At 53.9% G+C, this 11883-nt stretch overlaps 1 protein-coding gene across 1 annotated transcript in view; it reads left to right on the top strand.

Annotated features, from left to right (window-relative positions):
* Positions 1 to 11200, top strand: part of LOC137095042 (doublesex- and mab-3-related transcription factor C2-like) — a 12799-nt gene extending 1599 nt beyond the window's left edge. Inside the window, exons 2-9 of the mRNA XM_067461220.1 lie at positions 2094 to 2257; positions 3917 to 4014; positions 6122 to 6296; positions 6518 to 6629; positions 7454 to 7513; positions 8126 to 8201; positions 8897 to 9776; positions 10452 to 11200. Coding sequence (XP_067317321.1) covers positions 2094 to 2257; positions 3917 to 4014; positions 6122 to 6296; positions 6518 to 6629; positions 7454 to 7513; positions 8126 to 8201; positions 8897 to 9776; positions 10452 to 10627 — 1741 coding nt within the window. The 3' untranslated portion in view covers positions 10628 to 11200. The remainder of the gene's footprint in view (positions 1 to 2093; positions 2258 to 3916; positions 4015 to 6121; positions 6297 to 6517; positions 6630 to 7453; positions 7514 to 8125; positions 8202 to 8896; positions 9777 to 10451) is intronic.
* The last annotated feature ends 683 nt before the right edge of the window (positions 11201 to 11883 follow it).

Genomic DNA, 11883 nt, shown 5'->3' with positions numbered 1-11883 from the left:
GACCACAGAACAGGAGACGGGTTCAAGGTTGGGAAAGGCGTCCGGCAAGGCTGCATCCTCTCACCCAACCTTTTTAACGTGTATGCAGAACACATCATGCGAGGATGTGCGGGGCTGGATGAATGCAAAGCTGGGGTGAAAATGGCTGGAAGAAACATTAACAACCTCAGATATGCAGACGACACCACTCTCATGGCCGAAAGCAAGGAGGAGCTGAGGAACCTTCTAATCAAGGTGAAAGAAGAAAGCGCAAAAGCCGGGTTGCAGCTAAACATAAAAAAAACCAAGATTATGGCAACAAGAATGATTGACAACTGGGAAATAGAGGGAGAAAACGTGGAGGCTGTGACAGGGTTTGTATTTCTAGGTGCAAAGATTACGGCAGATGCAGACTGTGGCCAGGAAATCAGGAGACGCTTCCTTCTTGGGAGGAGAGCAATGTCCAGTCTTGATAAAAGAGTAAAGAGTAGAGACATCAGACTGGCAACCAAGATCCATTGCCTAGTCAAAGCCGTGGTCTTCCCCATAGTAGTCACATCTACGGATGTGAGAGCTGGACCTGAGGGAAGGCTGAGCGAAGGAAGAGAGATGCTTTTGAGCTGTGGTGTTGGAGGAAAGTTCTGAGAGTGCCTTGGACTGCGAGAAGATCCAACCAGTCCATCCTCCAGGAAATAAAGCCCGGCTGCTCACTGGAGGGAAAGATACTAGAGACAAAGTTGAAGTACTTTGGCCACATCATGAGGAGACAGGAAAGCCTAGAGAAGACAATTATGCTGGGGAAGGTGGAAGGTAAAAGGAAGAGGGGCCGACCAAGGGCAAGATGGATGGATGGCATCCTTGAAGTGACTGGACTGACCTTGAGGGAGCTGGGGGTGGTAACGGCCAACAGGGAACTCTGGCGTGGGCTGGTCCATGAGGTCACGAAGAGTCGGAGACGACTGAACGAATGAACAACAACAACACAAGAGAGGAGATTCCACCTGAACATGAGGAAGAACTTCCTGACTGTGAGAGCTGTTCAGCAGTGTGGTGGAGGCTCCTTCTTTGGAAGCTTTTAAACAGAGGCTGGATGGCCATCTGTCAGGGGTGCTTTGAATGCAATATTCTTGCTTCTTGGCAGAATGGGGTTGGACTGGATGGAGGCCCAGGAGGTCTCTTCCAACTATTTAGGATTCTATGATTCTATGATCTTGTTGTGTTTCAAATAATAATAATAATAATAATATAGTTCCAACTGAGCCTTTGCAACTGCAAGGGCAACAAAGGGGTGCTTGCAGAGAATAGAGCAGAGGAATAGTCATAACAATAATAATAATAATAACAACAACAACAACTCCACCTGAGCCTCCAAAGCTTCCTGACTGTAAGAGCTGTTCAGCAGTGGAACTCTCTGCCCCGGAGGGAGTGTGGTGGAGGCTCCTCCTTTGGAAGCTTTGAAACCGAGGCTGGATGGCCATCTGTCAGGGGTGATTTGAATGCAATATTCCTGCTTCTTGGCAGAATGGGGTTGGACTGGATGGCCCATGAGGTCTCTTCCAACTCTTTGATTCTATGTGTTTTCTGGAGGTCTTTGGCGACCCCTCTGAAACCCCCTTGCCACCCCCCCCCCAAGGGGTCCCGATCCCCAGGTTGAGAAACACTGGCATAGTACACAACACAGTTTTCATTCCTGGGTTATCAATGCCATTGTTTCCTAATTGGTTGTATCATAAAAAACATGGGAAAAGTTGATTAACTTCCAAAACTTTGTCTTTGTGGGAGGGGCATCCTGCTATTGCACATTTTGGGATCGTTTGAATATCTCGACACCGAGCCTCAACCAATCCAACATTGTTTGTGGCAGCCACAAAAACAGCCACGTTTCTGGAGTAGGTCGCCCAATGAAACCGGAAACAACACTTCCAAACCAGGGATAGGAAATGTGTCCAATGTTGTGACATAGTGTAACCATTCCTGCTTCATTCTCAAGCATTACGGCAACTTCTCACCACAATGAGTTCCTCCCAATATCTCAAACCAAAACGTATGAGGATGTTTTGCTTGTGTTTTGCTCCTGTGGGCCCGCTGACCGTGTCCTTGTCCTCGTCCCGCAGGCAAAGGCGGCGTGTCATGGCCGCCCAGGTGGCCCTGCGGAGGCACCAGGAGATGGAGCTGCGGAAGGGGCCGGTGGGGGCTCTGCTGCGGCTCCAGGAGGAAGGGAGCCCCCTGGACCCGGCCAAGCCCCCCAAGGCCATCCGGGCCACTAAGGGGGGCAGAGGTGAGGAACCGGAGGAGCGGGGCCTCCAAATCAAGGAGCCGGGCAAGCCGGGATCTCAATTGGCTCCTGGTCCTCCCTAATGGGCTTAGGGTTCAGGCCCCTCCATCAAATAAACAGTTTGACTTCAAAAGAACTGCTAATTCTGGGTTGCTATGAGTTTTCCGGGCTGTACGGCCATGTTCCAGCAACATTCTCTCCTGACGTTTCACCTGCATCAGTGGCTAATGGCATCGTCAGAGGTCTGTTGGAAGTGAGGCAAGTGGAGTGTATGCATAAACCTGTGGAATAATGTCTAGGGTTGCTCCGATCGCGGAGGAAAATGAAAGAATCCCCTCTGAGCTGCTTTGGACATGTGCAACGAAGTGGTGAGGGCTGCGTGGCTAAAACCACGCTGAATATGGAAGTTGCAGGTGCCAGGCCACGTGGCAGACCTAGAACATGCTGGCTTGACCGTTTGAAACACAACATGGCTGAAGCAAGACTCGCAACAAGAGATGCAAGTGGTAGGAACAAGTAGAGAACAAGAAGTAAACAAGTGGAGCATGTGAATTCCTGGGACAAAAGCTGGAAAGAAAAATGTTCAGGGTTTGCAAACTTGCAAAGTTAATCAGTGAGGGCATCTGCATAGAGGTAGCCTGGCCTCTGTGTTGTCGAAGGCTTTCATGGCCAGAATCACTGGGTTCCTGTGAGTTTTCCTGTGAGTGGCCATGTTCCAGAAGCATTCTCTTCTGATGTTTTGCCCACAACCTCTGAGGATGCCTTCCTTTGATGTGATTAAAACATCAGGAGAGAATGCTTGTGGAACATGGCCATACAGCCCAGAAAACTCACAGCAACTCAGCCTGGCCTCTGTGTTGTCGAAGGCTTTCATGGCTGGAATCACTGGATTGCTGTGAGTTTTCCAGGCTGTATCAACATGTTCCAGAAGCATTCTCTCATGACGTTTTACCCACATCTATAGCAGGCATCCTCGGAGGTCATCACAACCTCTGAGGATGCCTTCCTTTGATGTGATTAAAACATCAAAAGAGAATGCTTGTGGAACATGGCCATACAGTCCAGAAAACTCACAGCAACCCAGCCTGGCCTCTGTTGCCTGGAGGCATCCTCTGTTTGGGAGGTGTTAGCTGGGCCTTAATTGTTCACTGCTTGGAGTTCTCCTGTTTATGAAAGGTGTTTACTGTCTTGATTTTGGTGTTTTTTAATACTGGTGACCCAATTGTGTCCTTTCCGTTGAACTTGTTCACATGCTCCAGACAACAAAGGGCGGGCTACCTCTATGCAGATACCCTCACGGATTGACTTTGCAACTTCATGGTGACTCAAATGCTAATTCAAGCTTGCTGACTGCAACATTCACACTTTCTTTAAACAGACAAGGGTTCTTTATCCCATCCTGGACATTATTCCACACACACACACACACACTACTTGCCTCACTGCCAACAGAACCTCTGGAGATGCCAGCCACAAATGCAGGTGAAACATCAGGAGAGAATGCTGCTGGAACATGGCCATACAGCCCAAAAATCTCACAGCAACCCAGTGATTCCAGCCATGAAAGCCTTAGAATATCTTGCTTTGTTTGGGTTCTGGAGTCAGGCTGCATTTCCAGCTCAGGGTGGGACTCATGCAGACCTCCTGCCTTTTGTTGCCCAGGGAAGAAGGAGAACGAGGAGCCCGTGCAGGAGGCAGAGGACGGGCCCCAAGGGGCCCCGGGACTCCTTCGGAGACAAAGGCAGAGAGAAGCCAGCAAGGTGAGAGGAAAGGGGAGGGCGGGAGAGGGGCCCTGGGTCACTTCTCAATCACTTTCAAGCACAGGTGCTTTTCACTGCCATTTCCAGTGTGAGAAAGAGGGGAGATCAGAACTCTTACACATACACATTCTACATTAAGTGCATTGGATTCACCAACACCTATTACACTGGCTAACAAACAGTCAAAAGATGGCTGCGTTTCTACTCAGGATTCACACACATGTACATGCATCTGTCCTCATGCATACACCCAAATACCACCATATCCTCAAAATGCACTTTACGATGGATCTAGGAATGTCTGCACGCCCCATCCCTCTCTGAAAACTCTATCCTAGTTCAATGATGGGCAACCTTTTTTGCTTGGTGTGTCAATACTCACCAAAAAACCAAGCATAACTCGAGTGGGGTGTCACTACTATAATTTCATGATATTTATAGTTTAATAACAAAAATATATTATTGTAATATATAACTGTATTTAATAAACCAAAAACTAATTATTTAACTTACCTGCTTTTTCTATAATGCCATATATCTTGGCATTATAGAAAAATGCTAGTGTAGGAGCCGAGGATTAAATGTCCTTCTTGAGAAGCGGTCCCATCTTCTCTGTATGCGACCACATGCGCCTGTGTGTCATCGAAAATGGTTATGCGTGTCAGTGCTGACACACGTGTCATAGGTTCGCCATCATGGTCCTAGTTCATATTTCATCTGTTCATGCTCAGCATTATTCTTACATTTTAATTATTACATTTGACCCAGCCATAGGTTTTAAATGTCATTGTGTTACTGTTATTGTTTCTTTTTAGTTATGAGTTTTATTTTATTGTCTGTATTAGGTGTTGGTATTGATTTTATGACTGATGTATTGTGGGCTCGGCCTCATGTAAGCCGCACCGAGTCCCTCGGGAGATGGTAGCGGGGTAGTAATAAAGATTATTATTATTATTATTATTATTATTATTATTATATCTCCTTTTCCCTCCATGGAGAAGCACACCTGTTCAGCCATACCCTGCTTCCCTGTAGCCGGCCAACGCAAAGTTCCAAAACTTCCATTAACTTCTAAGATGCCAAAACTCCTTTTCCTGAGAACAATGCAAGGGCCAGATCTTTGTTTTCCATACTGCAGCAGACCCCGACTCCCTGCAAACGTACCATGGCTCCAAAATGCACTCCTTCCTCTTCCCTGGAGAAAGGAAGTGTGCAGAATCCTGCTTTCCCAGAGCAGATCTGACACTCTCCGAATGCACCATCTCCACAGCGCATGGTGGGTGAGCCAGACTCCTCTGATCTGCCACAAGTTGAGAGTTATTAGAACGAGTCTTTTGTAGGAATATTCTGCTGATGTTGCCCCAAAAATGTAACTTAATGATAGATGCCTTCCACCTGGGAATATGTTGACTCCAACTCAGTTTCCTGGCCAGATGTTGACTCTTCATGACTGGTGTTAGCCTTGTGTTGACTTCCTTCTTAACACTGTAAACATTTCTTTTATCACTGTCACTGTTCTTATCACAGTTTGCTTTTTCAGTTCTCATTAGCAAGTTTTAATTACAATCCAGCATGCAGGTATTTAGTCATTGCAGGCCTTAATATTTCAGAATGGTGTTTCCAAAATGATTAGCTCTCATGCATCTTCCATACAATTCCATTCATACCTACACATATTAAATCCACATATATGAAATCTGCACATTATAGGCATTGTGACAAAGGGATGGAGGAGAGAGGCCGCTTTGCTCTCTGGACGGAGCTCAGTTGGAGATGAGGAATTGCGCTGAGCGGGAAGCAGGCCGCCCCTGGCACCTCCCTTTCATTGCTGGCCTCCTTTTCTCTCGAGATGTAAGACAAATGCCTGCAACTCTGCAGGGAACTTGCACAAGGTGCGTCAGGTAAATGGTACCTGACCAATCTTCAGAGACAGTCACACACAGAGAGATTGTAAAAACAGAGGGTATTTGCTACTGCCAGGTTCCCACAAGAGGGTCTTTGAACCAGAGCATTCAGTTCCTTTTTTGTGACAGAGTAACAGGTGTGCGGCACCTCACCTGTGGCGATGTTACCTGCCATCCAACCTGCTTTGCCCATCCTTCCCTAGGAAAGCACCTGTCCGCCTCCCTCTCGGTGCTCCCGAGCGACGGAGCTGCCCTGGGCCTGCGGGGGCCACCGGGCGCCCCACCTGTCCTGGGCCACACCCCCGTTTCCCGTGGCCCCGGGGCCCTTCTGCCCGCTCCTGCCTCCGGAACACTGCTTCCACTGCCCCGGATTGGGAGGTAGGTCTGGCTCTGGAGGAACCCAGCAGGATCCTGACCTGTCGAGGTAAAGCAGGCACGGGCCAACTTGGCCCTCCCTCCAGGTGTTTTGGATTTCAACTCCCACAATTCCTAACAGCCGGTAGTTGAAGTACAAAACACCTGGAGGGAGGGCCCAAGTTGGCCCGTGCCTGAGCTAAAGAGACCGCAAGTCTTGCTGAACTGGCTTCCTTTTCCTTCAGGATGCGAGGGCAGAGGAGCTTTGTACCTGCCGGAGGGCTATGGGGCGGCCCCAGGACAGGTGCCTCACCTGAGCCCTGGCGCCTGCTGGCTCTCACCTGCCGACCTGCCCAGGTACATTGGGCTCCTCCCACGTAGGAAGCCTTGAAGGCCCAGCAGAAGGGAGGCCTGGAACTTTTGGGAGTGGGAACTCATCCCAGGGGGTGCATTGGGGGGGGGGGGGGGAGTTGGGGTCCTCATTATCAGCAGGGAAAGGCCCAATGAGCAGAAGGGCATCACACCTGTGTGAAGGGCAATGGGATGGGAGGGGAATCATAGAGTGTCAGGAGTCAATTTCTAACGGGATGAAGACATCACACATTCCTTCCGTGACATCCTGATTGAATTATCCTGGCTGAATCAATTCTCTCTCTGTGACATTTTGAAGCCAGCAGAGAAGCAACAAGTTCTAATAAGGAAACTGAGAAGAGGGGGAGTTGGGCAAGAAAGGGGTATAAAAGGAAGTGGTGGTGGGGAAAAGTCAGTAGTGTCTCTCTTTGCTGCAGAGATACAAGCAATATATCCATTTCAAAGCAGAACCGGCTTGTGAGTGGTTATGTAATATTGCTATCTAGATCCTACAGTCTTACATAGAGTGGGAAGAGATCACATGGGCCACCCAGCCCAACTCCAAGAGCACCATCCTTGCACTCCAGCGCTGCTGGGCCAGGGCCCCTTTGGGGGAAGGGAGGGGGCTCCCCAAAGGGAGGGGGAGAGGCAGTCGGTCAGAGCACCCCCCCCCCCCCAGAGTTCAGACAGCCATCACAGGAAGGGAGGTGGGAGGGGCCCCCCGCTGTCCCCTGGCCAGCCGGTCAAGGGCTCCCGGGGGCTGGTGCTCCACCCAGGAAAAGGCCTGCATTTGCACCGCTTTGAGTTCCACTTGTGTTCTGTCCCCGCAGGATCCCAGCCACCAACCCCAAGGAAGGGCCGAGCGTCAAGGAACAGCCATCCTGCTCTGAGTAAGTTATATCTGCCCTATATAGAGAAGGCAAACGTATAAGTACCTTAAAAGTGGAGGAAAAGTATGTGTGGAATGCAGGATATGTGGCTGTACAAATGTGTGAGGCCCTTCAGGCGATCCTTTTGGGAAGCATCTTCTGCAAGGACCCCAAAATCTTCATTTGGAAGGACTCGGCGGAAAGGCCAGGGGTCAGGAGGGGTCACCCTGGGAGAATGGCTGGATTAGAGAGGGAGCGGGGCCGGAGGGGGGGACAACAACAACAACAGCACTTATTGGACTGCATGCCTTTGCTCTGCAACCTAACCCTGGGCCCTGCCAACTGGACCAACAGCAACACCTCCTGTGGAAAAGCCCCCCGCCCAATGGCATCTCCTGCCTATACTAAGAAACCTTGGCTACTGACTGCAGTCTGTGTGTGTGTGTGTGGGGGGGAGGGCGTCAGGCCAGGGGCCAGGAGAGCGACAGCAGCCGAGTCCCCTCCCCAGTCGGTCTGGCTGAAAGGACAAGAGGCCTGTGGGTGCCTCCAAGGAGCTGCTCTGTGATAACCGGACCTGACATGCACTCTCTTCTCCCCCCCCCCCCAAACAACCCTCCTTTATCCCCACAACAGCCACACGGCCCTGAACCCCCAGAGCGGCCCCCCGGAGCTGAGCAGGCACCCCAAAGCCCCGCCGCTGGGAAGTCAGGTATTTGAGTCTTTGCACGCTGCTTTGAGTGTTCTGCACAGAGATGTCCAGTCAGATCCCACCTTGGTCACCATGGATATGCATACGTGTACATGGAAAGGGGGGGGGATTCCACCCCGACCCTCCCCCCCGGAATACTGGAGAGAGACTGAGGCTGCTCCCTTGAATGCTGCCCCTGCCAGGAGCTTCCTTGGGCGGCTCCAAAGACATGGCGCATTGGGATGTTGTGCCAACGGGGCAGAGCTAAGTTGCGGTGCTCCAGGACCCTCACCGCCCTCCCCCAAAAGCAGGGAAAGGGCTCCCCCACGGGTGGCCCATAAGGCCCTGGGCTGAGCAGAGTGGGCAGGGTTGGGTGGCCCCAGTGTGACCAGTAAAGCAGAGGGGGTGGCTGGGCACGGGCCCTTGCGCCAACAAAGAGTGCCTGTTTGGCCTCCTTGGAAAACCGCCAGTGTTGCCCCTCCTTCCCACGGCAAGGAGAAGAAACCTCTGTGTAGCCCCACGGGAGCAGCCAAGTTGGGGGGGGGGGATTGCAAGGGTCAAGGGCCGGCTGAGGGGGAGCCTGCCTCTGAAGGGACAAAGGCACCTTGCCAGGGCCTTCCCGCTGCGGTGCCCCATGGAGGAGAGGGGAATCTGGCTGCCTGTGGGTGTCTTCTGCTCCCTACCTGCTAACCAGAGCCCCCCCTTTTCTCTTTCAGCCCCTCTCCTCCTCCTCTTCCTCCTCGGCCCCTCGCCTCTCCGTCTGGCCGGGCAGGGGTCTCCTCTTTGCGCCCCTTTCGGAACAGCAGCTCCAGGAAGAGGCGGCCGAAGCCCTGATGGTCCTGCGGAAGGGCCCGGCCCCCGGCTCCCCCTGCCGCACCCCGGCTCCTTTGGGCACCGCCCCCTTTCCCCGCCCCCTTCCACTGCAGAAGCCCCACTCCTGCTTTCTCTCTCCTGAGGGCGTTCCAGTCACGAGGGCCCCCCAGGGCCACAGCGCTCTGAAAAGGCCTCTGGGGCCCATCGGGGTCCTCCGAGGGCACTGCCCGGGGCCGCTCTGCCTGCCTTTCAGTGCGTTTCCCCAGCAGGACAAGAACCTCTGCCTGCTCTCCTTCGCCCCAACTGGGCCCCCCTCACTTTCGACCCCATTCCTGGTCTCCAGCGTCCAGGCGGTCGGCCTCAGCCCAGGGGGGCCCTCCAGCACTGGCCAGCCCCCCTTTGGGCCCCAGAGCTGCCCGCTGCCCATGCCCAAGGCGGTCCGCATGCTGCCACAGGCGGTGGAGGCGGGCTGGCTCCCGGAGGGCAAAGTGGGGGTGCTGCCGCTCTGCCTGCCCCCGCTGGAGGTGGCGGTGGCCCTTCCCTTGCCGCCCTCCGCCCTGCCCTTCGGCCCCCTGGGGCTCCCGCCACTCCCCCTGCTGCCTCCCCGACTGCCCCCCCTCCCCGGCCCCCACCTGCAGGGCCTCTTTGCCCACCCAGCCCCCTCCCCGGGACCGGGACAGAAGGGGGGCCCGCCACTGCCACCGCTGAGCCACGGAGGAGGAGGGGAAGGGGAGGCACGCCGGAGCCCCCCCGAGGAGGCGCCAAGGAGCCCCGACCCGACAGGTAGGCCAGGGAGGGGGAGTGTGGGGGGGGGCGTTCTGGGTGGGGCATCTCCACAAAAAAGGGGCAGGGAGAGGGGGGGAGTGCCCTGGGGAGGAAGAAGAGCGGGCCTTCAGTGGCCAGTGCCCACCTAGAAGGGAGGAGGGTGACCACGGTCCTGGGCTTCCCCATGGAATGTCTTTGCAAAGCACCTGGGGGCCTTGTGGGGGGGCCCGGCAGGGGGTCTGCTTGGGGACAGGACAGGCGGCAGGCGGCCTCTAAGCCCCTTCCTCCAGATTAAGGTGCCGGGCCTGACCTGTGGGGCTCAGTGCCAGGAAGGGAAGTCTGGAGACCTCGTAATCCCGCCAGGATGTCTCCCCCAAGATGTTGATCCCGGGCTCAGCCTGCGGTGGGGCGTGGCGGACACCACCCCCCTGGGTTCACTCCGGAGCAGGCAGAAGGAGAGGCGGACCCAAACCTGCTCCTTCTGGCCGACCTGGCGGGGCCTGGCTGGCCACACGGGATTTACCTGGAGACCCATCTGGGCGGTTGTCAAGGGGGCAGCAAGGGGGGAGATGGGCAGCATTTCTTGGAAAGCTTCCTTGTGGGGAGAAAAATGGGGGGGGGGTACAGATAAATATCATAAAAATAACCATAATAATAATGGTAATAGTACTGCCCTCTTCTGCCCCCCTCCAGGTCCCAACGAAACAGCCCCTCGCTTTCTGGCTGCCCCACAAGACCAGGGCCCGGCAGCACAGGAGGAGGCCCTGCACCCGCAGCACCAGCAGGCACCCCACGGCCTCCCCGAAGGCGGCAGCAGCAGCTCCCCCTCCCTGGAGGGACCCCCACCCCCTCCCCAACTGGGCTTTTGAGAGTGGGGGCAGGAGATGCGGGGTGGGGGCCAAGGGGAGGGCCAGAGGTGGGTGCCTTGACCAGAAGCAGGAGCAGGTCAAGGCCAAGTCCAAGGCAGGCAATGGCCGCTGCCAGGCCGGCACTTCACCTGCTCACTTCCAGGTGGGAGGCCGAGTGAGAGCAAGGGGACAGGACGGGCCTGATGTTTTGCAGAACACCAAGTTGGGTGTTTGTTTTTGCAACAGCTTAAGTGATTGGTTTTCTTTAAGTGTTACCCCAAGACTCATTTGCGCCACCCACAGCCCTCCAGGGGTTTTGGCCCCCGACCCCCAGGAGCCCCCCCCCCTTGTCCAAGGCTGGGAATTCTGGGAATCAGGGGCCAAAATGGCTGGAAGGCCGGAGGTTGGCTGCTCTGAGATATTGTTGCCTCTTTGAAATAGCAAACAGCCCTATGAGTGATGAACTAGGGGGGGTCCAGGACCGTGAGGAGTGTGGCCCCCTTTCCCAAGGCGCTTTCTGGCATCGCTTTCATGACTCGGGGAAGCTGTGTATGTTGCGTTCTGTTTTATGCCAATAAAAAAGGTTCAGAGGAAGAGTCCTGCTTGGTGTGGTTTGGCCCCAAGGCCGGGCGCTTGACTGGGTGTTTTTTCCACGGGACCCATACATAAGCGTGCCCCCTCCTCCCCTGCACCCTGTGGTCCAGCAGACAAGGCCTGGTGGCTGCCCACAGGAGTAGCCATTTGCCCAATGCAGGTTCCTTGCTGCCCTCTGCTCTAGCAGGAATGCCCAGGGGCCCAGAAGGCAAAGCGGATCCGGCCTCAGCCCCTGTCCACAAGAGGCCCTGGTGAATGGGGTGCTAATGCCGGGAAGCCAGGGGATGGGGGTGTGTGTGTGTGTGTGTGTGTGTGTCAAGGCTGGCAAAGGAAGAAGCCAGGGCCAGGGCCCCAAGGCATCTTGGGAAGGAGCAGCCAGCCAAGGGAAGCAACAGCATAATAATAATAATAATAATAGTAATAATAATAATAATAATAATAATAATAATAATAATAGAAGAAGAAGAAGAGACACATGCCCTGGCAGATGATGGGAAAGGCAGTCAAGGACCAACATTGAGGGAAGTCAAGAGTAGTAAACAGCTTCAAGTGCAAAAGACAAAGAACAACTACCGTAAAAACACAGTCCAGAGTAGAAGAGAAAACTGGCGAAAGAAGGCTCTCTCTCCATGGACAGTTCCCAGGAAACTTTGAGAGCCAAATGGACAAAGAAAAAACCTGGC

This window comes from Anolis sagrei, chromosome Y, assembly GCF_037176765.1.
Source record: "Anolis sagrei isolate rAnoSag1 chromosome Y, rAnoSag1.mat, whole genome shotgun sequence".
In the NCBI taxonomy this organism is placed as follows: domain Eukaryota; kingdom Metazoa; phylum Chordata; class Lepidosauria; order Squamata; family Dactyloidae; genus Anolis; species Anolis sagrei.
This window is presented reverse-complemented; position numbering and strand designations above follow the sequence as displayed.